General features: G+C 64.6%; 10 protein-coding genes and 1 non-coding gene across 11 annotated transcripts; 6 read left to right on the top strand and 5 right to left on the bottom strand.

Moving 5' to 3' along the window:
• Nucleotides 1–776: 776 nt before the first annotated feature.
• On the top strand, nucleotides 777–1,539 carry LOC62_03G004115 (uncharacterized protein; the record flags this gene model as incomplete). The annotated part of the gene is made up of 2 exons (XM_062770637.1): nucleotides 777–937; nucleotides 972–1,539. 2 exons carry the CDS (start codon nucleotides 777–779, stop codon nucleotides 1,537–1,539), a joined length of 729 nt encoding a protein of 242 aa, XP_062626621.1.
• Nucleotides 1,540–1,778: 239 nt separating this feature from the next.
• On the top strand, nucleotides 1,779–3,927 carry LOC62_03G004114 (uncharacterized protein; the record flags this gene model as incomplete). The annotated part of the gene is made up of 4 exons (XM_062770636.1): nucleotides 1,779–1,912; nucleotides 1,949–2,676; nucleotides 3,129–3,267; nucleotides 3,303–3,927. The coding sequence occupies 4 exons, from the start codon at nucleotides 1,779–1,781 to the stop codon at nucleotides 3,925–3,927; spliced, it is 1,626 nt and encodes a 541-aa protein (XP_062626620.1).
• Nucleotides 3,928–4,138: 211 nt separating this feature from the next.
• LOC62_03G004113 lies at nucleotides 4,139–4,232 on the bottom strand. The gene is given in 2 exon segments: nucleotides 4,139–4,178; nucleotides 4,195–4,232. It is a non-coding gene; the product is annotated as a tRNA-Leu (tRNA).
• Nucleotides 4,233–4,621: 389 nt separating this feature from the next.
• On the top strand, nucleotides 4,622–5,932 carry LOC62_03G004112 (uncharacterized protein; the record flags this gene model as incomplete). Its single annotated transcript, XM_062770635.1, has 6 exons — nucleotides 4,622–4,809; nucleotides 4,845–4,901; nucleotides 4,943–5,059; nucleotides 5,097–5,161; nucleotides 5,202–5,538; nucleotides 5,719–5,932. The coding sequence occupies 6 exons, from the start codon at nucleotides 4,622–4,624 to the stop codon at nucleotides 5,930–5,932; spliced, it is 978 nt and encodes a 325-aa protein (XP_062626619.1).
• A 255-nt stretch (nucleotides 5,933–6,187) lies between these two features.
• On the bottom strand, nucleotides 6,188–7,175 carry tsaC1 (4-formylbenzenesulfonate dehydrogenase TsaC1/TsaC2). Its single transcript, XM_062770634.1, has 3 exons — nucleotides 6,486–7,175; nucleotides 6,327–6,441; nucleotides 6,188–6,255 (listed from the first exon to the last, which is right to left on the bottom strand). The coding sequence occupies exons 1-3, from the start codon at nucleotides 7,140–7,142 to the stop codon at nucleotides 6,251–6,253; spliced, it is 777 nt and encodes a 258-aa protein (XP_062626618.1). The 5' UTR covers nucleotides 7,143–7,175; the 3' UTR covers nucleotides 6,188–6,250.
• A 198-nt stretch (nucleotides 7,176–7,373) lies between these two features.
• On the top strand, nucleotides 7,374–9,303 carry davD_0 (Glutarate-semialdehyde dehydrogenase DavD). Its single transcript, XM_062770633.1, has 5 exons — nucleotides 7,374–7,936; nucleotides 7,974–8,103; nucleotides 8,141–8,511; nucleotides 8,550–8,696; nucleotides 8,732–9,303. The coding sequence occupies exons 1-5, from the start codon at nucleotides 7,585–7,587 to the stop codon at nucleotides 9,205–9,207; spliced, it is 1,476 nt and encodes a 491-aa protein (XP_062626617.1). The 5' UTR covers nucleotides 7,374–7,584; the 3' UTR covers nucleotides 9,208–9,303.
• A 623-nt stretch (nucleotides 9,304–9,926) lies between these two features.
• mtr_5 (N amino acid transport system protein) lies at nucleotides 9,927–11,925 on the bottom strand. Its single transcript, XM_062770632.1, has 4 exons — nucleotides 11,710–11,925; nucleotides 11,145–11,406; nucleotides 10,741–11,076; nucleotides 9,927–10,618 (listed from the first exon to the last, which is right to left on the bottom strand). The coding sequence occupies exons 1-4, from the start codon at nucleotides 11,899–11,901 to the stop codon at nucleotides 9,954–9,956; spliced, it is 1,455 nt and encodes a 484-aa protein (XP_062626616.1). The 5' UTR covers nucleotides 11,902–11,925; the 3' UTR covers nucleotides 9,927–9,953.
• Nucleotides 11,926–13,037: 1,112 nt separating this feature from the next.
• acdh-11_0 (Acyl-CoA dehydrogenase family member 11) lies at nucleotides 13,038–14,924 on the bottom strand (the record flags this gene model as incomplete). The annotated part of the gene is made up of 1 exon (XM_062770631.1): nucleotides 13,038–14,924. The coding sequence occupies one exon, from the start codon at nucleotides 14,922–14,924 to the stop codon at nucleotides 13,038–13,040; it is 1,887 nt and encodes a 628-aa protein (XP_062626615.1).
• A 485-nt stretch (nucleotides 14,925–15,409) lies between these two features.
• mpas (Methylphloroacetophenone synthase) lies at nucleotides 15,410–16,805 on the bottom strand (the record flags this gene model as incomplete). Its single annotated transcript, XM_062770630.1, has 3 exons — nucleotides 15,410–15,671; nucleotides 15,755–16,560; nucleotides 16,613–16,805. The coding sequence occupies 3 exons, from the start codon at nucleotides 16,803–16,805 to the stop codon at nucleotides 15,600–15,602; spliced, it is 1,071 nt and encodes a 356-aa protein (XP_062626614.1). The 3' UTR covers nucleotides 15,410–15,599.
• A 906-nt stretch (nucleotides 16,806–17,711) lies between these two features.
• On the top strand, nucleotides 17,712–19,784 carry fadD3_0 (3-[(3aS,4S,7aS)-7a-methyl-1,5-dioxo-octahydro-1H-inden-4-yl]propanoyl:CoA ligase; the record flags this gene model as incomplete). Its single annotated transcript, XM_062770629.1, has 3 exons — nucleotides 17,712–17,884; nucleotides 17,964–18,359; nucleotides 18,465–19,784. Exons 1-3 carry the CDS (start codon nucleotides 17,756–17,758, stop codon nucleotides 19,782–19,784), a joined length of 1,845 nt encoding a protein of 614 aa, XP_062626613.1. The 5' UTR covers nucleotides 17,712–17,755.
• Nucleotides 19,785–20,200: 416 nt separating this feature from the next.
• LOC62_03G004105 (uncharacterized protein) lies at nucleotides 20,201–20,638 on the top strand (the record flags this gene model as incomplete). The annotated part of the gene is made up of 1 exon (XM_062770628.1): nucleotides 20,201–20,638. The coding sequence occupies one exon, from the start codon at nucleotides 20,201–20,203 to the stop codon at nucleotides 20,636–20,638; it is 438 nt and encodes a 145-aa protein (XP_062626612.1).
• Nucleotides 20,639–21,467: the final 829 nt, after the last annotated feature.

Genomic DNA, 21,467 nt, shown 5'->3' with positions numbered 1-21,467 from the left:
GGGGCCGGGGAACGGATGGGTACCAATGGAACCGGGCCGTTTCACGCGCGCCAAGAAACTGGCCCATGCTGGTTTTGGCAGTCGCCGTGCTGCATTTAGAACGGCTCCACGCATTCCATGGCGTCATGACGCGTTAGACCTGCACGCGTCTATGCAGCATGCAGCAAGCATGCCAGTCACTAGCACGCGCAAGCATACGCACTCGCGCGCATTATGGATACCGGGGCTCGAGGTCCGAGGTGATCGGGAAGTCGGAAGCATGGAACAAGGGATGGAAGAAATCCCCCGTGTTTCTTGGATGGCTCGAGCCGCCATGGAACTCACCGAGGAGGACTGGGCCACCCCAAACCAGCAGCCGCGATACGGCCTGGCGAGGCTGTAGCCGCGGCAAGTGACATGCACTGGTGTTCTGGACCCCCCTGCTTGTCACAGATCCCTCCTGATCCGGCCTAGGCTGCACTGGAGATCGCGAAAGGCACCGAAAGGATGGTGACGGCGGGGAGAGTGTCGGGCCGGCTCGAGTTGTAACACCTCTGCAACAATGAGCACAGCGCAACTGCGTACACAGCACAACTATAAACCCACCAAGTCCATTGTCCCGACACTGCATTCCGCGTCCCCTCGATGCCGACGGCTCCGTTGAGCACAATACCACCGATGACCAAGAACCACAAACCACCCCCAACGCCATGACAATCCCACCGCTATTGTTCTCGACGCCGGGATATCAAGGCCCAGCGAGTAGACGCCCGACGACATGATCACCCTCGCCACCCATGCCAACCTCCATAGCGACGAGCTCCATCCGCGTCCTGCACAACACCTGCTGCGCGCGCCCGGTGCCACGAGTGCGCGAGGCCACGCCGGACGACTTGACGCTCATCTCGGCCGACCACTTGCAGCTCGTCGTCAACGCCGAGATCTTCTTCGAGGCAGGGTGGGTTCTTGTGTGTAGCACCAACTGACCCCAGCCCGCCGCTACGAGACTTCGAGCCGGCCAAGATCACGTTCCACCACGCCGAGACGGAATCCTCGCACACGCTCTACGCCTTCCTCATCTTCCTCCGCTTCCGCTCCCTCGACGGCCTGTGGGACGCCCACGACATCAGGGACCACTGGCGGCACCTGTCCAACCTCGTGTCTTTCATGCGGCGGTACGAGGCCGTGACGCACCTCGACCTCCTCGTGGCGTACTTCACCGAACGGCTTGAGGGCGTGCACGTCCTGCCGCCAAACTACGTCGTGCTGGCGTTCCTCCTCGGCGGGCGGCTGGGCAGCGTGCCACTGTGCCAGGCGGCCATCCACCGCACCTGGCTCCCACCGGCCAACGGCTTCGGGGGGCTAGGGCTGAGCCTCGACGAAGACGAGGACGCGGCGCACAGTCTCGTGCCTGGGTGCATGCCGCGGTCGACAGAGGAGCTCATTCCCGTGCTGTACCGCTGGGCGCTGAGGCGCTCGTGGGACAAGGCAGGTGGGAACCAGTACTGGTGGGGGGCGTACTTTGCAGGGATGGTCATTAAGGCGACGAAGAGGGTCTAGTGTTGTTGTATGCAGTACCGTGTGTGGGTGTGGCGGATCGTCGAGTGCAAGGCGTGGATGTTAGGAAGCCAGGTGCCAAGCCGCAGGCGCTGCCCATCCGTCCCAGACGAGTGCACCTTGCACGACAACGAGGGGCCACACTCAGCTCTCGTCGCTTCACACTCGCACCTCGCAGCCCCGCTGGCCCATAGAAGCCAGAGCCCGGCCACCTCTCCCTCGCTCACTCACCATCCCCCAACATGTCCACCCCCGCCCCCACGAGCCGGAGCTCCAACCCCAAGCCCCACCCCGACTGGCGCAAAGGCGACTTTACGATCCTGTCCTCCGACGGCGTCAAGTTCCAGGTCGACAAGCTGCATGTCTTTGCAGCGAGGTGAGTCGTGGCCCCGTAGACAGGCGCTGACGCCAGCCCCGTGTTCCGCGGGGGGCAGGACTTCGCCCCCGGCGAGCAGCAGCTGTTCGTCGACTTCAGCGACGCGGACATCGAGCACTCCGGCACCGTCGCCGCGTTCCTCGAGCTCGTGGTCCACGGGAGGCTGCGCCGCGACTGGGCCGCGATGCCCCCGACCGCGCCTTGCCTCGCCGCCACGCACCTCGTCGACTTTCTCCGCAAGTATGAGTGCGACGCGGCGCTGCGCACCCTCCGCGCCGTGTTCGCCGGCGAGCTCCTGCATGCCGTCCCCACGATCCCCGTGAACAGCAACTACTCGCTCGAGACCTTTGCGCTGGCCGTGCACCTCGACGACCCCGAGCTCGCTGCCAAGGCAGTGCAGGCGCACGTTACGTTCGTCACCGCCCAGCGCGCCACGAAGCACCTCGACGGCAACAACCCCCACCGAGGCGACACCATCGATCCCCTTCACAGTCTCAACGTCGTTGGACCTGCCCCGCCCCAACCGGTACCGGTAACCCCGCTGCGTTTCTCCCCGCGACCCACCTGGGTCAACAGCTCAGTCGCACTTCCCCTCCCGTTCGGCTATATGAGCCCCTTCCCCCGATGTCACTCCGCCGCGCGTGAGCAGCCCAAGCGTCCGAAGCGGGCCGGCGTGTCCGTCTCGCCAAAGGACATCCCTCTCAACATGATGCCGTTCATCGAGGGGGTGTACTTCTGGGCACTGAGCGCCTCGTGTGATGAGTGTGAGGGTGCCTTGGTGAGGTGGCCTGCGCTGTTCAAGGACATGCTCGCGCAGGGCCGTGGCGGCATGGGGCGTAAGTGATGTGGTGCTCGGCCCGGGGCAGGTCCTCTGGGTTGTGGCGGAGCTGGGGGCAGGTCCTCCGCGTCGTAGGTAGTGATGGGTGATGAATGATGGTGTTTGTCCTGTTGTGACGTTGTGAGCGTCGCCACTTCGTCAGAAATGTGACCATCAATAGAGTTGCGTTGTTGTGGCAGTTGACCGGTGTTGTTACCATCACCAGCGTTGCCATCACTCCAGCATCTGGGTCGCCTTGTCACTATGTTCAGGCCTTATAAGCCGGCTCAGACAGCCCCCCCCCCTCATCCTCACCAACCAACACCATGGTCCTCCCCGACTTCGCCGCTGTGGCCATCCAGCCGACGCGCGCCCCGTTCCGCGTCCTAACCCTCACAGCTGGACGCCGCTGGACCACCCCTACCGCCCCTGGTGCGGGGGCCATCAAGGGCACCGCCCCGGGTGAAGAGGCCATCGAGCTCACCAGCGCCGATGGGATCGTCTTCAAGGTCCCCCCCTCGGCCATCACGCGCGCGTTGTGAGTTCACCCGCCTGGGTACCACTGACGCCCAGCCCGGCCGGCACGGCCAACGCCACCGCGCAGACGCTTCACGCCGCGCTCGACCTGCTCACGTGGGGCCAGCTGCAGGCCGAGTGGATTTCGTTTACGTTGCCCGAGCGCTGCCGCCGCATCGTGGCCCTGGTGTGCTTCCTCCAGGAGTGTGGGTGCGACGGCGCGATCGACACGCTCAAGGCCAAGCACGGCACCGACGCCGAGAACGCGCACCCGCGCATGCAGGCCACGTTCCCGCTGCAGGCGTTCGTGCTCGGCGCCGCTGCGGGCGATGCTGGGTTCTGCGAGCGCGTCATCCGCGGTAACGACGACGCGTTCACCGTCACCGACTCGCTCGACCTCACCCGCGACACGGCGCGCACGGCCGCGAGCCTCCTCTCGTCGTACTACTGGAAGTGTCTCGCCCGCTCGCACGCCGTCGCGAACGGCAGCAAGGCCAAGTGGGCCACGGCGTTCCGTAACCTCGTCGAGGAGGGACCCGAGGACGACGACTCTGTGGATGAGGGTGGTTCCGTCCTCAGCCTGGCCGCCGTGGCCTTCTTGGGCATGGGTGGGGGCAAGATCATCCAGTGGGCCAAGGAGGTGTCGGTGCTGCGTGCCAATGCGTGGATCGCGCTGAATTGAGTATTGCAGCTTGGTAAGGCAGTTTCTGGTTGAGGTGGTATGAGTTGTATGCAGTGGCCCGTATGCAAGTGAAGCAAACGAGCAAAAGTGATGAGTCAGGAGAGGGTGGGTGTGAAGCTCCGACCCAAGAAAAAGCCATCGCGCTCCAGTTGGTCCCAAAACTCAAAACCGAAGACCAAAACAATCCTAATCAGAATAGGAAAAATTGTAATGACAACAGTGGGATTCGAACCCACGTCCGAAGACTGCGGAAATAATTTCAAGTTACCTGAACACAGCGCCTTAGACCACTCGGCCATGTTGCCTCTATTTTGCTCGTGTCAGCAGCGCAGCGGCGTTGCATATGAGGGCTATGCATGTTGACCGGAACGCGCTGAACGAGCTCGAGTAGATGGCTTCAAGGTGCAGTGTTGCGGCGTGCTGCATTGGCCACGCGCACAGCTGTTGTCGGAGGACACTGGTAGCCTTGGCGCAACGGAATGTGTCTTACTGCGACTCACTGGTCGGCAACACGAATTCCGGCGGAGCGTGGTAGCCGCGGCACGAGCCATGATCACTTGACCACCACCACCACCACCACATGTCCTCGGCGCTGGCCGACGGGCGGTTGCGACTGACAAGCCGTGCTGACGATATCCCGATGTTGGGATCGCACCATTCCCGAACCCCGCTTGCTAGCTAGCTGCGCCGCTCAATGACCACCAAGCCTACGCCGACGCCGCCTCCGTTCGCCGACCTGCCCCTCGCGCGGCCTGGCCCGCCGTTCAACGCGTGGGGGCTGTACGGGGCCGACGACGAGCTCGGGCGGCTCAACCTTATCACGCCGGATGTCGTCGCTGCTGCGGGGAAGCTGGTGACGGAGGGGATCGTGATCAACCTCAAGTGGGTGGTTGGTCGTGGCGGGCGCTGACAGCCAGCATGCCGCTTGATATGGCGCCGACTATCCCGACGCGTAAGGGCCTCGAGCGCGATGTGTGAGTTGGACGCACGGTGCACGCCCGAGCCAACACCACAGCATTGCCAAAGGCTACGCCAACGACGACCACATCTCGTTCAACACGCAGTGCTCGACCCAGTGGGACGGCTTCAAGCACTACCCGTACCAGAACTACCCGGAGCAGGGGCAGCATGTGTACGGCAAGCCGAGCGGCTGGCAGCGCTGACAGAAGACACTACAACGGCATGACGTACGAGGAGTCCCGCAAGCCAGAGAACAAGCGGCTGGGCATTGACAGTGCGCTGCTACCGCCCTCAACCCCGCTGACACGACGCAGACTTCACCCGCAAGCCGATCACGTCGCGCGCGCATCTGCTCGATATCCCGAGGCATGTGGCGGCGCACGGCGGTGGCACGCTGTCACACCTGGACAACAGCACGCCCATTAGCGTTGCGACGCTCGATGCCTGTGCCAAGGCCCAGGGCGTCGAGTTCCGCCCCGGCGACATCCTGCTCGTCTACACCGGCTGGAACGAGACCTATGCCGGCCTCAGCGACGAGGACAAGAAGGGCCTCGCGTTCCGCAAGGTCAACTCATGCATCGGCGTCCAGACGGGCGAGGAGGCCATGCGCTGGCACTGGGAGAAGGGCTTTGCGGCAGTTGCAAGCGATGCGTGAGTGTGAAGGAGCGGTCGGGGTGGTGCGTCGAGCTGCACGCCGGTGCGTCGCTTGCCCACGCCAAGCAAGTTCGGCAGGCTGTGCGTCCGCCGAACGAACACGGTATACAGCGGCTCGGCCTTGTCCGAGCCCACCGACGACCCCCACCCTCATCTCTCCCCCACTGACACCCGCAGGATGGCGTACGAAGCGTGGCCCCCGGTGTCGCGGCCGAGCCTGCACGAGGTCTTCCTCGGCGGCTGGGGCCTCCCGATAGGCGAGACGTTTGACCTGCGCAACCTCGCAGCCGAGTGTGCGCGCCTGGGCAGGTGGACGTTCCTCTTCACCTCGGTGGCGCTGTACGTCCCTGGGGGGATTGCGAGCCCGGCCAATGCGCAGGCCGTGCTGTGAGCGCTCTGAGCCGTTTGCGTGATGCGATTCGGCGGAAATGCAGGATGCCCAGCTCGTGCCAGGGAGATACAGGGCGGGGCCCGGCGACCGGCCCGCGGGCCGGGTGCGGGGCTACCCCACCGAACTTGTCCTCGGCTATCGTGACGGGCGAGTTGGTCTGGGCGAGGTAAAGTTGAATATGTAGCTAGTAGTGAGTATGCACAAGTGATCAGTGGAGTGTATGCAGCTGTGTGCAGAGTACGCTGCAGCTCGTAGCCCTTCATATCCCATGCATCATCGTCGCTATCACACTTCAGACTGCGGACCCCGGATAAACCATTAGACTGAGCCGCGGTGTTAGCTTGGCGGCCCCATGACCACACCATCCACACCACACCATCCACACCACACTCACTGTGCCTGCCGCCGTCGACGGGGAGGTCGACGCCGGTGATGAACTGCGCGCGGGGCGATGCGAGCCAGACGACGGCCTCGGCGATGTCCTGGGGCTTGCCCAAACGGCCGAGGGGCTGGGGTGTAAGCGACGCGTCGCTGCAGCAGCAGCGCAACTCACAACTCCGCCGGCAAACTTCTCGAGGCCGGCCGTGTCGTGCTGGTCGACACCGACAAACTGGTTCGTCAAGCCAGTGGGCGTCAAGACGGGCAAGACGGTGTTGAAGCGAATGTTCTTGTCGGCATACTCGGTCGCAAGGGCCTTGCCGACGGTGGTGACGGTGCCCTTGGACGCGGCGTACCATGCGAGTCCGGGACGGGGGCGCAGGTGGGACACACTTCCAATCTGGATAAAGGTGCCGCCAGTGCCCTGTTTGATCATGAGGGGCACAATGTTCTGGACCGACAAGAAGACCGACTTGACATTGAGGTCAAACGTCTTGGTGTACTCCTCGAGCGTGACCTCGAGCGTGGGCTTGGTGTGGTAGCTCCAGCCGGCGTTGTTGACGACCGAGTCGACGCCGCCAAAGTTGCTGACGGCGGCCTCGCGCGCCGCCTCCCACCCAGCAGTCTCGGTCACGCTGCCCTTGACAAACACGACCGAGCCGGGGACCTTGGCGTTGATCTCGTCGGCGACGGTCTGGCCCGTGGGCGAGACGTCGAGGATGACGACCTTGGCGCCCTCGTTGACGGCCTGGCGCGAGATCTCGGCGCCAAAGCCCGAGCCGCCGCCCGTGACGATGAGGCGCGTGTTGGTGAGGAGGTTGGAGGTGGCCATGGTGCTGTTGAAGAGGAGGATGTAGAAGGTCCGGGGACTGGAGATGGACAAGTTATAAACCAGCTACTGCCGGCGGCCAAGGGGTGACAGTCGGCAACGACCGCCCGTTTACCCGAGCCCAGCGGGTGAGTTTTATCGGGCCAAGCCTCGTCGGCGTTCGGCCACAACCGACGACACGAAAGATATTACACAACATGGTCCATCTCGGCAACGACACCTCGCTGCTTACTCTTTCTCTCTTAAAGCCCCTCTCACCCCCCGTGATACCGACCGCCGCGTTGCCGACTCACCGACGGTCAGCAGTCATCATCATCAAGCCCCATCCAAGTCCCGCTCCGAGTGTTGCAGTCGCTCCCACCTCGTGATCTGATCACAGCCGAGTCCTCAAAGGTCTAGCAAGCCCCCCTCGCAACTCCACACCCCCGCCCAACCCCACCCCACAATGGTCCACGCAAACTTCAAGCTCGCCGACCCGTCGCTCCTCCTCACCAAGGGCTGGATTAACGACGCCGAGGTCGAGTCGCACACTGGCGCGCGCTTCGACGTCCGCGACCCCGGCTCGGGCGACGTCTGGACCTCGGTGTCCGCCATGGACGCTGTCGACACGGACAAGGCCGTCGCGGCTGCGACCGCCGCGTTCCCCGCCTTTGCGGCCATCCCAGCCCGCCAGCGCGCGCGCATGATCCTCAAGATTGACGAGCTCGTCCGCGAGAACAAGGAGGACTTGGCCCAGCTGCTCGTCATGGAGTCGGGCAAGGCGCTTCCCGAGGCCCGCGCCGAGGTCGACTATGCTGGTGAGGAAGAGCTTGCGTGTTGGCCACTAACGCTCAGCCACCTACTCGTGGTTCATGGCCGGAGAGGCCGAGCGCATCACGGGTGACACGATCAAGGCCAACGACAACCCGTCGTTGCGCTTCTTCACCCAGCGTGTCCCCATCGGCCCCGTGGCTCTCCTCAGCCCGTGAGACATCCCCCACGACACGGAGCTGACTCCCCAGTTGGAACTTTCCCCTCGTCATCACCCTCCGCAAGCTCGCATCAGCTCTCGCTGCTGGCTGCACGATGGTGATCAAGCCCTCGCCCGAGACGCCCACCACGGCGCTGGCGCTCGCCGTGCTCGCCAAGCGTGCTGGTGTCCCGGCTGGTGTCATCAACGTCGTGCCCGCCTCGACCGCCACCACTCCCGAGGTCGGCAAGGCCCTGTGCGAGGACAAGCGCATCAAGAAGCTCAGCTTCACCGGCTCCACCGGCGTCGGCAAGCTCCTCATGGGCCAGGGCGCGTCGACCCTCAAGAAGATGACCCTCGAGCTGGGCGGTAACGGCGGCTGGGTCGTGTTCGAGGACGCCGAGTTGGACAAGGCTGCTGATGGTGAGTGCCGAGCCTTGGTGGCCGACTGACGCTTCCAGCCCTCATCGCCAACAAGCTCCGCCACGCCGGACAGGTGTGTGTTTGCGCGAACCGCGTGTTCGTCCAGCGCTCCATCGCCTCCAAGTTCGCCTCACTTGTCGCGGACCGCGTCGCCAAGCTCAAGTTCGGCCACGGCCTCGACGAGGGTGGGTGACATCGTGCTGGACACAACTGACCCCAGGCGTAACCAACGGCGCGTTGACCACCTCGCGCGGAGCCGAGCGCGCCGCCGTGCTCGTCGCCGACGCCATCTCGAACGGCGCGACCCTCGTCACCGGCGGCAAGCCGTTCGGCACGGGCAACCACTTTGAGCCAACCATCTTGACCGGTGCGCCGCGCCACGCCAAGGTGTACGCCGAGGAGATGTTCGCACCCATCGTGAGCATCTACGAGTTCGACACCGAGGCCGAGGTCATCGACCTGTGCAACGCCACCGACATGGGCTTGACCAACTACGTGTGGACGCGGGACATTGGCCGCGCGTGGCGCGCGTTCGAGCAGCTCGAGAGCGGCACGGTCGCGATCAACACTGCCAACGCGACGACGGCCGAGTGCCCCTTTGGCGGCATCAAGGAGAGCGGTATCGGCAAGGAGGGCGGCATCGGCTACGGCGTCGAGGAGTTTACCGTGCTCAAGGCGGCCGCGTTGACGGTTTAGGGGGCTACGGGCGGTGGTTCGGTAGTACGGACGTGGTTCAACGGCTCAGCAGATTGAGGCGTGTGGGTAGTAGCAGCATGCAGGATTACAGCGATGGATGTGCAGCGGGGGCCCGGGGCGGGGGAGCGGGGGGAGCGGCAGGGCGGCGAGCCAACACACACCGACACCGACAACACACAAAAAGCTCTCTTCAGCTCCCGAATCCCGGCCGCCAGTCTCCTTCCTCCTGAGACCGGTTCGGATTCAGCGAGCGGGCTCGAACCCCCAACCTGCAGGCGTGTGGGGTGCAACCCCGGCGGCTGTTTAAGCCGCTTCTCCACGCGCTGCTGCGGTGCTCGTGGGTGCGTCGCTCGACCACGACGTGGTGGCAGCGGCTTGCGCCACGCCTGGGGTGGACAGAGCGGCAAGGTCCTGTGGCAGTGTCATCTGGCAATCGCCATGTCAGCATCTCGGGGCGAGTGCAGCGGGTGAGATACGGATCATGGGGGCCCGCCGGCGCGCAAGCGTAGCCCGGATGTCGGCGTTGATATGCCCCGCAGCGCTGGCTATTCCGCGATGCCGATCTCCCGACCCCGCCCGCCAAGCCGCCCAGCCCAGCGCGGCCTGCATGCCGACGATGACAACACGAGCATGCTCCGCACCGCTGGCGTCCGGGCCTTGGCTGCGTGTACCTCTACACGAGCACGCCCCGCCTGGTCGATGAGATAGATACATTATACTGTCTAGTGTCTAGTCTACGTCTACGTCTAGTCGAGCCTGCCCGAGTTGTTCGCGCACGTCCAGGGACCTGTGTTCACGCTCGTGTGGATGAGCTCCACGATGGCGGCGTACGTGCCCGCGACGGTGAGGTACGCGGCGACGACGAGCAGCACGCCGTTGACGACGAGCTGGATCTTGAGCCGCCTCGTGAGCGGTGCTTCGCGGGTCCGGATGTTGTCGTGCCACCACATGAAGAGCTCTGGGATGATGGCGACGAGCGGGCAGAGGAGCGCGCCGATAAAGTCGATCAGGCTGCCGAAGACTGGGATCGCGCTCGCGATGATGTAGGCGATGATCACGGAGCCGCCCGTGCAGCCGAGCCACGTGCCCCAGTGCGTCCAGGAGTTGGCCGTCAAGTGCTTTGAGCCGGAGAGGATGCGCACAAACAGGTGCTTGGCCGAGATGTGGTTGAAGATCGTGAGCGAGGCGAGCAGGCCGGGGAACGCGAGCCCGTAGCACACCTTCTTCATGAGGATGCCCGCGCTGCCGAGGGCCGGGGAGGCGACGTACTGCCCACAGAAGTGGTACACGACCGACCCGATGATGAGGTACACGCAGGTGAGGAAGGTGAGCGAGCCGCACATGGCCTTGGTGTACTGCCTCGGGTCGCGCATCTCGGAGAGGACGCCAAAGTACATGGGCGTGGCGGAGGCTGCGCGCGTGTGTCAGCGAGCGAAGCGAGCTGGCTGACACGGGGGTGTCGTGGGAAGTGGCACCGACGCAAGTCGAAGTGCCACTTTCACCCCGTTCCCCCGCCGCCATGGCACAACTCACAAGAGAACAAGATAATGTTGATCGCAGTCATCGCGCCCGCGAACGAGGGCTTGCCGACGACCTGGAACTTCTTATCCCATGGTCCGGTGCGCGGCGCCTCGCTCGGGCGCTCCTGCACGCCAACAGCGATGGTGAGGGCGATGATGGAGACCATGACGCTCGTGATGCCCGCCCAGCCGACCCACGACACCTTGCCCAGCGTGCGGATGGAGCCGAGGAGGAAGCCCGCGATGGCGGCCACGACGACGAAGACGGCCGTGCATGCGCCGTGGGAGGACATGGCGTTGAGCGCAGTGCTGACGCCGACGATGGCGGACGCCGTGCAGAAGACCATGACTGGGAGGAAGGTCAGCGAGCGGAGCGAGCTGGCCGTGGCCAGGTAATCACTGGCCTCAGCTACTCACAGATAGAGAAGATGGCATAGAAGATCTCCTTGCCCCACCGCCCGCCGAACACGTACCCCGCATCCGCGAGGCCATACACCTCGGGATGGGCGATCTTGAACGGGCCGAGGAAGGACGCGCAATACATGAGAATCGCCTCAATGACGACGATGACGATGATGCCCGGGACGATGCCGAGCGTGCTGAACACGACCGGGATGGCGAGCACGCCCAGGCCCAGGTTGGCCTTGGTCATGAGCACGAAGGCGCCCCAGCCGTTTACCTGGTGCGTCAGCGCCGAGCGAGCGGGGTGGGGGTGGGGTGGGGGCGGGGGTGGATCGAAGGGAGGGGAGCGCGAGCTACCAGATAGAGGACTGGTACGGGGAGGGCAGGGGGCAGGAGTGCCAGCTGCCAGAGCAGAGGACTGGTGCGCAGGCCAGATACGACCGACCGACCGGTCGCCGGAGCCCGGTCGAGTCCTCGCGTCCACCTCCTCTGGAGATAACAACACCCTCTCCTCCTCCTCCCCCTCCCCCCTCGCGTCCACCGGCCACCGGGCCCGAACCAGGGCAACAAGGCCACTCACAGCTCTAAAGTTAGGCCCATGCTCGACAATGTCGCCGAACACGGCGTCGTGCACCACGCCCGACACCTCCACGCCGGAGCCAGTCTCGATGTCGCCGGCGTCACCCTTCTTCGGCTTCGCCACGCTAGGGGCGGGCGGGGCAGGCGTGATGGCCGTTCTGTCGCTCTTGTCGTCGCGCCACTCGGTGCTCATCGTGTTCAGTAGTAGTGAGGATACTGTCCCATCGTCTCTAACCAGCCGTCTTTATCATCTCACCTCGTCGCCAGCCAGCAGGCTACGACACCGAGCACGCCATTGTGGATCAGCAGCGCCAAACCGAGGGAAATTTTGCGCGCGCGCGCGCCGTTGCCGCTGCTGCTGCATGGCTTCGCGTAAGCCCAGGGCAGGGACAGGCGATCTGGGACCTTGGGTACAGCGGACGAGGGGCCGTAGAAGGAGGGCGGGGCGAGGGGACAAGCTCCGGGACAAATGACCCAAGCTTGTGGCCGACCGACGTCGCCGCGTCCCTGAAAAATTTGACCGTGATAATCCAGCCAGCCAGACTTGGGCCGGTGCGGCGACGTCGCCTGCGCGAGCGCACACGACTACCCCGCGTGCTTTGTGCTCATGCGACGCACATGAAACGACATGGTGCATGGTGCTATGAGGCGTGCATTCCTCGGTGCTGCGGCGGCCGCGGGGTAGCTGATGCCTGCTTGCTGAACACTGGGAAGAGGTCGATGGGGCCCGTGTTGTTGGTGGAGAGCTGGACGACAAGTTTCGGGATGCGCCCGACCCCGCTTGCGCCCCTTCGGCCCTACTCCCCCCTCCCCTCCGTTCGCTTGTCTGCATCCTTTCCCGAGAGCGCCGACGCTCTACTTGGGCCCCAGGCAGCAGCTGGTTGGAGGCCATGGGACCAGCACGTGGCTCACGTGGCTCAGTGGCTACTGGTGACTGACATGACGCAAGGCGACGAGGCGACGAGGTCTGGAGCCAACCGAGTGTGACTCACTCGCGCGACTGGGGCCACCACTGTGGCGCCGTCCACAACCCCCGCCGCCATCCGCAGCTCGCTCACTGATAGCGCTTAGAGGGGCGGCGGCGGCGTGGCGGACGGACGGACGGACGCCGAGGCGACAGCGCCCCGCGCCGCGCGATAACCGCCCACAACGCTCGCACGCCATCGCTCGCATACACCGCCAAGCCTTATCGTCCCGAAGTGCACCGTGGCCGTCCACCATTACCCTCGCTGCCTTCACAGTGCAATACAATCCATGACGAGAACTAAACTTTTATGATGATTCTATGCAGTTACAGACTCTTGGTGGTGGCAAGCAGCCATGCCGCCTCTACAACTTTGCGCGCTGCGTCTTGCCCAGCACCTCGTTGTCGCCCTCAAACGCGATGAGCTGGTCCATGCGGGACACGCCGGCCGTCTGGCCAAACACGGGCTTGACGTCCTCCGGCGCAAACTGAGCCGTGATGAAGCGGCGGGCAATCTCGGCGGCCACCTCGTTGCCGTCGCGCTCGGCGTCGGCGACCAGCAGCGTGGCCGCGACAATGTCGCCGATCGTGTTGACGACGTAGCGCGCGTGAGGCATGAGCGTGTCCTTGTCTGACGGGAGGGAGAGGACAAATGCCTCCCAGCGGGCGCGGATGGCCTGCTTGGCCTGCGCGAGCTGTGCGCTCGAGCCGGCGTTGAGCACCTGGTTGATCCAGCGGCCGAGGGCACCCTCGCACTCGGCGCCGAGCTTGCCGCGGAGCACCTTGACAGTGTCGGTGGAGAGCACGTCAAAGGTTCCCTCCCAGATGGGGAAGACGTTGGCGTCACGGAACATGCGGGCGACGTTGAGGTGTGGCGTCTCGTTGTTCTCGAGGTAGCCGACACCGCCGAGACCCTCCATGCACTCCTGGAGGTGGGCGACGCCGTGTTTTGTTGTGTACGCCTTGGCGACAGACGTGAGCAGGCGGAGGAGGAGGACGTTGTCCTCGTGCGATGCGGGGAGGACGGCTACTGTGCGCTGGTTGGTGGACACGGCGCCGAGGAGGCCAGCGATGAACGTCGCGACCAGCATGTCGGCGCGGTAGCGGACCGTCAAGCTCGCGAGCGTCTTGTTGAACAGGGGGATGTGGTAGAGGTAGTTGTTGGGGGCGGGACGCGAGGGGAAGGTACGGACGCGGGCAAAGGCGCGGACGACGGACAGGCCACGGCCCATGAAGCCGGCGGTACGGATGGCGTTGTGGAGACGGGTGACGTTGAGCACGGTCGAGATGACAGCCACACCGCGACCCTCCCCTCCAATAAGCCATGCGCGCATGCCCTTAATCTCGAGCTCGGCGGACGGCAACGCCTTTGTGCCGAGCTTGTTCTTGAGACGCTGGAACCTGAACCCGTTGATCTTGACCTTGCCGTTGACGAGCTTGCGCGTGGGGGCGAGGAAGCACGAGAGGCCCTTGGGCGTGAACGCCAGCAGGATGGACACACCGCAGTCGGCGGCCGAGGCGAACCACTTGAAGCCAGAGATCGAGTACGGGCCAAGCGGCAGCCCGTTCAAGTCGACGCCGTCAGCACCCATGCCGACCCACTCGGCGATCGTCTCGGTGCCGCGGACGTCCGAGCCACCAGCGCGCTCCGTCATCCACTGGCCCGAGGTCCAAGCCTCCTTGGGGTTGGTGTTCATGAGCCGGCCAAGCGCCGCCTCGAACACCTTTGTGCGCGTGTCCTGCAGGTCCTTGTTCCAGCCGGGCGGGGTCGTGTTGTTCCTCAGCTGGTTGCGGAGCACCTCGATCGCGCCGTCCTGCATGCCCGAGGGGCAGGTGGTGAGTGCCGAGCTAGGGGCCCAGAGGGCGATCTTGAGCGCCTCAATGACACGTGCCGATCCGCCGAGCTTGGCGTCGTAGCCCTGGGGCACGAAGCCCGAGGCGAGGGCAAAGTCCTGGAGAATGTTCCATCCGGGCGAGGTGACGAGCGTCGCCGCGTCCTGCGGGGCGCCGAAGGCAGTGTATCCTCCGCCGTTGAGGTAGGGGAGCTGCGTCTCAGCGTTGGTGATGGCCGCGAAGATCTCGGGTGAGATGACGTCGGCAGCGAACGAGTGGAGGTCGGCAGACTCGGCCGTGACTGTCGACGCGGGGAGGAAGAGGTCGGCGGCACGGCGCAGTGTTGCGTCCTCGTCCCAGGCGTTTGGGAGCTGCGGCTCGACCTGGAAGAAGCCTGTTGTTGATGTAGCAGCGGGCATGGTGGGAGTGTGTGTGATGGGGGGGAGGGGGAGATGGGAGAGTCACCCCCAACAGCAGCTTCGGGTTCGCGTATATGTAGCCGTGGCCCAGAAGTCGCACTGCGCACGAGACGCACGCGCACCCGATACCTTACGGCCGCGACAAGGTCAGGTGAGGGGAGGCATACTGACGACGAGGTGGACCGCGGCACACCCAGGCCCCCGCGGGTCGCCCCATCACAGACACTGAGCCGTGAGTAGCCGGGTCGGCTCTCTCTGCACGCGGGCAACGCCGGACACCGAACACCGCTCCAGCCAAGCGCACCACTCTGCTGGCTGCCATGCGGCCGTACGCTCGGGTCCATGCTGCTGCTGCTGCCATGCTTCTATGCGCTGCATGCTGCGCTGCACCCGATGCAGGCAGCAGATCCACGGATATGCATACGACACGGTTCCGTGGCGTGGCGTTCTAAACGTTCCGCGCAACATCATATGCGGCAACTACTCGGCAAGCCGCCCACCTCCGTGCTATCAGCGGCATTGGGGCTTACGCCCGAGACGCTTCTACCACACGCTGCGCGCTCTATGCGCCGCCTACTGCTGCTGATTCAGACGACGCCTCGGGCCAAGACGCGTTGGAGACGACGCGCAGATCACCAGGTGGGCATGCGCGCGTCGCGCGCGCCGTCTTGCCGCTCACTTGACGTGTTTGTCGAGAAAGTCGAGGCAGGGAGGGACATGGCGCTGCCACCCTTCTTCGTTGGGGCTCTGCTTGTATCAGCAAAGTCCTACCCACGACTAGCGGCATCTCTATCGCCCCGAGCATGCCGCGCGCTCCCGCCGGCACTCACCCTCCAAGTATCAAACACATGCCCCGCCTCGGGATAATCCTCGGCGACAGCGACGCCAATCTCGCGTAGCCTGTCTGCAAACTCTGTACTCTCCCGCAGCGGCACGCAAGTGTCCTTTGTGCCGTGCATGATGTACGTTGGCGGGTATGTCGTGGCCTTTTGCACCATCTGCAGCGGGGACAGCGCCTCGGCAGCGGCCAGCATCGCTTGTTCGCTGCTATACTCCTCGCGCCGGTACAGCACGTCGGGCAGCCGCGCATGCGAGTACATGTACGTTGCGAGGTCGATGCGGCGTATCAGCGCGTCGTCGACCTCGAACCCAGGCTGGCCGAGGTGCGCGCGCGTCGCCTCGAGCGGGACGGCTGGCGGGATCTCGTGTTCCCACGGGCACTGGACGAGGGCTTTGGCGAGGTCGCGACTGCCTGTCTGCCGCTCGAGCTCGGCATCGCCCTGCTTGAGCATGTACGCATTGCTCCCGTCTGAAGGCGGCGCACGCCATACGGGGTCGAGCATGTCGGCACAGCCGTACAGGTTGAGGACGGCTGCAGGCTTGGGATCGTACTTGAACCCAGCGAGCAGGCTGAGGATGCTCCCGGATGAGTCGCCGCCCGCGACGCAGCGCTGCGCATCGACAGGCAGGTTCTGCAGAGCATACTTGTGAGCCGAGACGGCGTCGGCAAGCTGGTGCTCCAGCGAGGCCTCGGGCGCGAGGCGGTACCCGACCGAGACGACGTGGTACCCTCGCTGGGTGAAGGCGGGGACGATCCAAGCATGCGGGGTTGACCACTTTCCGCCTACGAACCCGCCTGCGAGCGGCGTCAGTACACACAGCTGCTATGCATCTTGCACTCCACTCACCGCCGTGGAACCAGATGAGCCATGGTCGACGACCGTCCCCGCCCGACCAGAAGCGCAGCGGCAGCTCGACGCCCTCCTCGACCGCAAAGACGTGGTCGGCAAACCCCGGCGTGACGGGCGGCAGGCCGACCGCGGCGCCGGCGTCGGGCACGGCTGGGCGTACAGCGTCCGGCGTGGGTGTGGAATCTGGCATGGTTGCGTAGTAGCGCCGGTAATGCAAAGGAGGAGAAGAGTAGTTGCAGCGACGACCCGTCGGAGGTGCCCCGCGTGCCAAGCCCCGCTGGGTGTGGGGTGGTGGTTGGGCCGGCCGCCCTCGAGGGAGAAGCCGAATGCGAGCCAGGGTCGTCGTCGCCGCGCCGACGGAGCGTGCGGCCATGAGAAATGAGTAAGTGCTGCTCGCTAGCCCGATCGTGAGTGATGAGTGAGTGAGCTGTTCGCTAGCTACCGTCCAACTACGCTGTCGGCGTCATTGGTTTGCTCCTAGTCGTAGTAGTCGGCAGAGTAGTCACCCGGGTCGTCCCCCTCACATGACTTGGAGGCATGACTTGGACTGGTTGGGGGCGCCAAGGCGCTCCGGCGCAAACACTGTCCGTGCCCAACACTACACCGGCACCCACAGTACACAGTACACAGTACACAGTACACGCGGTGTTGCCAGTGGGATCGCCACTCGTGTAATGCACAATGCCCACACACCTCCCATGCATAATTCCTCTTTCCCGGCGGCAGCACTATCGCACTAGGGCCTATCTTGCATGCATCGCATCAGTTCCGGGGAAATAGGATGGTCCGCTGGCCTGCCCAGACCTTTCTCGGGGTTCGGAAGGGCCGGCTCGGCATCCAACACCGGCGGCAGTGGCAGCGGCCAGCGAGGGTAGCGAGAGGAACACTGCCAACGGCCCACGCCGCCACCAGTCAGTCAGCACCACCAAACCTTTTTTATCGGCCGCGGGCTGTCCGCCCCCGGTGCCGTGCTGTCGCGGTATCCTCGGCATGTGGCAGCTTTGTCGACGCCGAACGCCTCGGCAGCCACAGTGCGCATCGTGGCTGTAGTGATATAGAGCCTGCGTGTATACTTTGTCTTGGGCCTCCTGCGTTCGTTTCTCAGCATAGTACCACTAGACTGTAACTACGACCACCACCATGGACACGCAGACGGACACCCAGCTCTCCATCGCCGAGTGCGACCAGCTGCTGACGACCACGCCCGGCTCGCGGTGGGAGGTCACGACGGCGATCATTGACGGAAGGGAACAGCGCGTGTGGAAGAATGTGAGTGTGCAGGTGCAGGGAGAGAGAGAGATAAGGCAGCGGCGCGCGCAACGGGCCAACCAAGCTAACCCACACATAGCAACCACCACACTTCCGCGCCTTCCTCCTCGCCCAGCTCGACCGCTTCGCAGACCGCGACCTCGTCTCATCACCAGAGGGCAAGTCGCGCGAGACATCAACCTACGGCGACGTGCACGCGCGCGCTGTGAGTCTTGCGGCGTGGCTGCGTGGCCGGGGCCTGCGCGCCAGCTCGCGTGTCGCCATCGGCGGGCTCAACTCGACCGAGTGGGTCGTGGCGTTCGTCGCCGTCCACCTGCTCGGCGCCGTGCCAGTCCTCCTCAACTCGACCCTCCACCCCGGCCAGCAGGCCCACTGCCTCACCATCACCAAGCCCGACCTCATCCTCGTCGACGGCAAGCTCGCAGAGCAGATTGTGCCTGTCGCCAAGCGCCTCTCAGCCAAGGGCTACAACATTGTAAGTGGAGCCACCCACCCACCCACCAGCCAACCCTTCCACCACCCCTCCGCAAAAACCGCCGACGGTCGATCCCCACCAGGCACCGCTAACCTACCTTTGCAGATCTTTGCATGGTCATCCATCGCGCACATCCCTGCATCAAACCGTGCCGGCATCCAGCAACTCACCGTGACTGCAACCGAGGCAGACGTCGCCGCCATCGAGGCAGGCGAGGGGTTCGACCTCACGCCTGAATCCGACGGCCAGATCCTCTTCACAAGTGGTACGACGAGCGCACCCAAGGCAGTGCTGGTCACGCAGCGCGGCGCCCTCAGCCACATCCTCTCGTCCAACATCACGTCAGCACGCGCGACGCTCCGCGCGGGCGGCTCGTACGCCGACGCACAGGCGCGCCTTAACCCCCCAGCCACCCAAAACGTCATGCTCGTCCCCGTGCCCCTCTTCCACGTCACCGGATGCCTCTCGTGGCTCATCAAGGCCATGACCTTTGGCTCCAAGGTCGTCTTCATGCGCCGGTGGGACGTCGACACGGCCATCGACCTCATCTCGAGCGAGCGCGTCAACGTCATTGGCGGCGTGCCCGCCATCGCCACGTCGGTCGTCAAGGCCGCCGACCGCCTGCCCCCAGGACACACGATCTCGTCGGTCAACTACGGCGGTGCGCCGCCCCCTGCCTCGCTCGCCGCCGAGATCCAGAAGGCGTGGCCCGGCGCGTCGCTCGCGAACGGCTACGGCATGACCGAGACGAACGGCATCATCACGTGTCTCTCTGGCGCCGACTACATTGCCAACCCTAAGTCGGTCGGCGTGCCCTTCCCGCTCACGCAGGTGCGCATCGTGCACCCCGACACGCGCGAGCCGCTGCCCGCCAACGAGGTCGGCCTGATTCTCGTCAAGGGCTCCAACGTCATGAAGGGATACCTTGGCGACGCGGCGGCCACACAGAAGGCGATGCAGGACGGGTGGTTCGACACGGGCGACCTCGGCTCCATGACCGCCGAGGGATGGCTCTCGATCGGCGACAGGCAAAAGGACATGATCATCCGCGGCGGCGAGAACATTGCCAGTGCAGAGGTCGAGCACGCGCTCTGCGAGGACCTGCGCGTCGAGCACGCCGCCGCTGTCCCAGTGCCCGATGACGTCCTCGGCGAGCGTGTCGGCGTGGCCGTGACGCTTGCGCCGGGTGCCACCGCGACCCCGGGCGACATCCTCGCGTCCGCCGAGCCTCGGTTACGGCACGCCGCGCGCCCCGCCGTCGTCGTCATCCTGCCGACGCTGCCGCGCAACGCATCCGGCAAGGTTGTAAAGACGGACGTTAAGAAGGTTGTTGGAAGGGTATGGGCCAACGCGGCCCCGGTGAGCGCGCCGAGCTCAAACTCGAGCGCGACCCCGGCCCCGATGTACGCCAAGGCGAAGCTATAGACAACATAAATGCCTCAATGTTGTATAATACGTGCATAAGCATACGATTGTCACGAATGGTCAGGTGGGGTCAGGTGGCAGTGAGTGGACGACCGGCACAAGACCAGTGGCAGGGCTCAGTCAGCTCCCCGTGGCCTTAATGCAGCCCTACGCACCTCCGCGCGCCGCCCACGCATACACTCGGTCATGTCCTCGCTCGCCGCCCCCGCTGTCGCTCCCCCTCGCCCCCGCACGCTCACTACTCGCCGTGCCGAGGGGTGTATCTAATCGACCCGTCACGTGATGGCATAAGCGGGGCCCGTTGATGACGAGGGGGAACCCCACGGCATGGCCTTGGCGGAGGCCGTTATAACAGCGAGCGAGCGTGCTCGACTGCTGCATCGACCACGACTCACGCGACCTTCCACCTACACGCCATGGCACCCCCTTCCAACCTGCACCCGGCCGTCGCGCGCTCCCTGGCGACATGGCACGAGATGATCGCCGCCCGCGACCTGTCGCGCCTCGAGACGATCGTGCACCCGAACGCCGTCTTCCACTCGCCCATGTCGCACAACGCGTACACGCCGCGCGCGGCGCTCATCCTCGCCCTCAGCACGGTCATCACCATCTTTGAGGACTTTGCGTACCACCGCGAGCTGGCGACCGACGACGGCAAGTCGGTCGTGCTCGAGTTCTCCGCCAAGGCCAACGGCAAGTCGCTCAAGGGCATCGACCTGATCCGCTTCGACGACGACGGCAAGATTGTCGAGTTCGAGGTCATGGTGCGCCCCTTGAGCGGGCTGCAGGCGCTCGGCGGCGAGATGGGCAAGCGGCTTGGGGACAAGCTGCCGGCGTACAAGGCCAAGTTGTAGAGACGGGGAGAGGGTGGAACAAAGGGCAAGGCAGGTTGGCCTCGTGACCTCCGCACGCAAAGGTCACGCCTGCGCGACTTTCGGCACCGAGCACGACTGCCGGTGCCTGCGCATGCCTGCTCCGAAGCGATACGATGTAGTTTGAGATGCACACGCGCCATGTACAAGTCGCGAGACGATGGGTGCCGTGGATTCGCTGACTCACGATATCCCGCACGGTGATTGCGGCCGGCGTAGTGAGCGTAGTGTACTTGGCCTGTACGCTTTTCCAATCTCTCCCCATAACAGTGGCCTGGCGTCGGAGAAGAGGTATTTGCTCGCTACTCGGTGGCCCCGGTCGCGCTTGTGCTGATACTGTCTGACTGTATCGCGCCACGCTCAACCTCGTCGTCACGTCGCCGCGGTCCAAGCGCGATCATATGCCGGAGGGTACTTGCGTAGGAGCTGCTGCACATCTCAAACGTCAAACCCATCGCTTCTCGCTTCATGGGCCTTGGCTGTGGCCGCGCAGGCCCTAGATAACAAGGGTTCATTTTCCAAGCCTTAGTCCATGATTAGGCCGTCATTTTCCAAGAATCCAACAACCTTTTCCAATCCCCGGCTACATGCTGATCGTCATGAGCAGATACTGAACATGCGCGATAGGGCCCCGTGGAGAGGAGAGGGAGGTGGTGGCAAGGCATTCCTGGTGTCGAGGGGAGCACAAGGATGACGCATGGCAAAGACCAAGGATCTCGGGAGGAGAGGACTGTGTGCGCGCTGCCAGCGATAGCGCCCCACGCAGAGAGGGGTAAGCGAATAGGCACTGAGCCCAGACTGCAAGACACGG

The sequence above is a fragment of the Vanrija pseudolonga genome, chromosome 3 (genome assembly GCF_020906515.1).
Source record: "Vanrija pseudolonga chromosome 3, complete sequence".
NCBI classification, from domain to species: Eukaryota; Fungi; Basidiomycota; class Tremellomycetes; order Trichosporonales; family Trichosporonaceae; genus Vanrija; species Vanrija pseudolonga.
The sequence above is the reverse complement of the archived record's forward strand: the minus strand, read 5'-3'. Positions and strand labels throughout refer to the sequence as shown.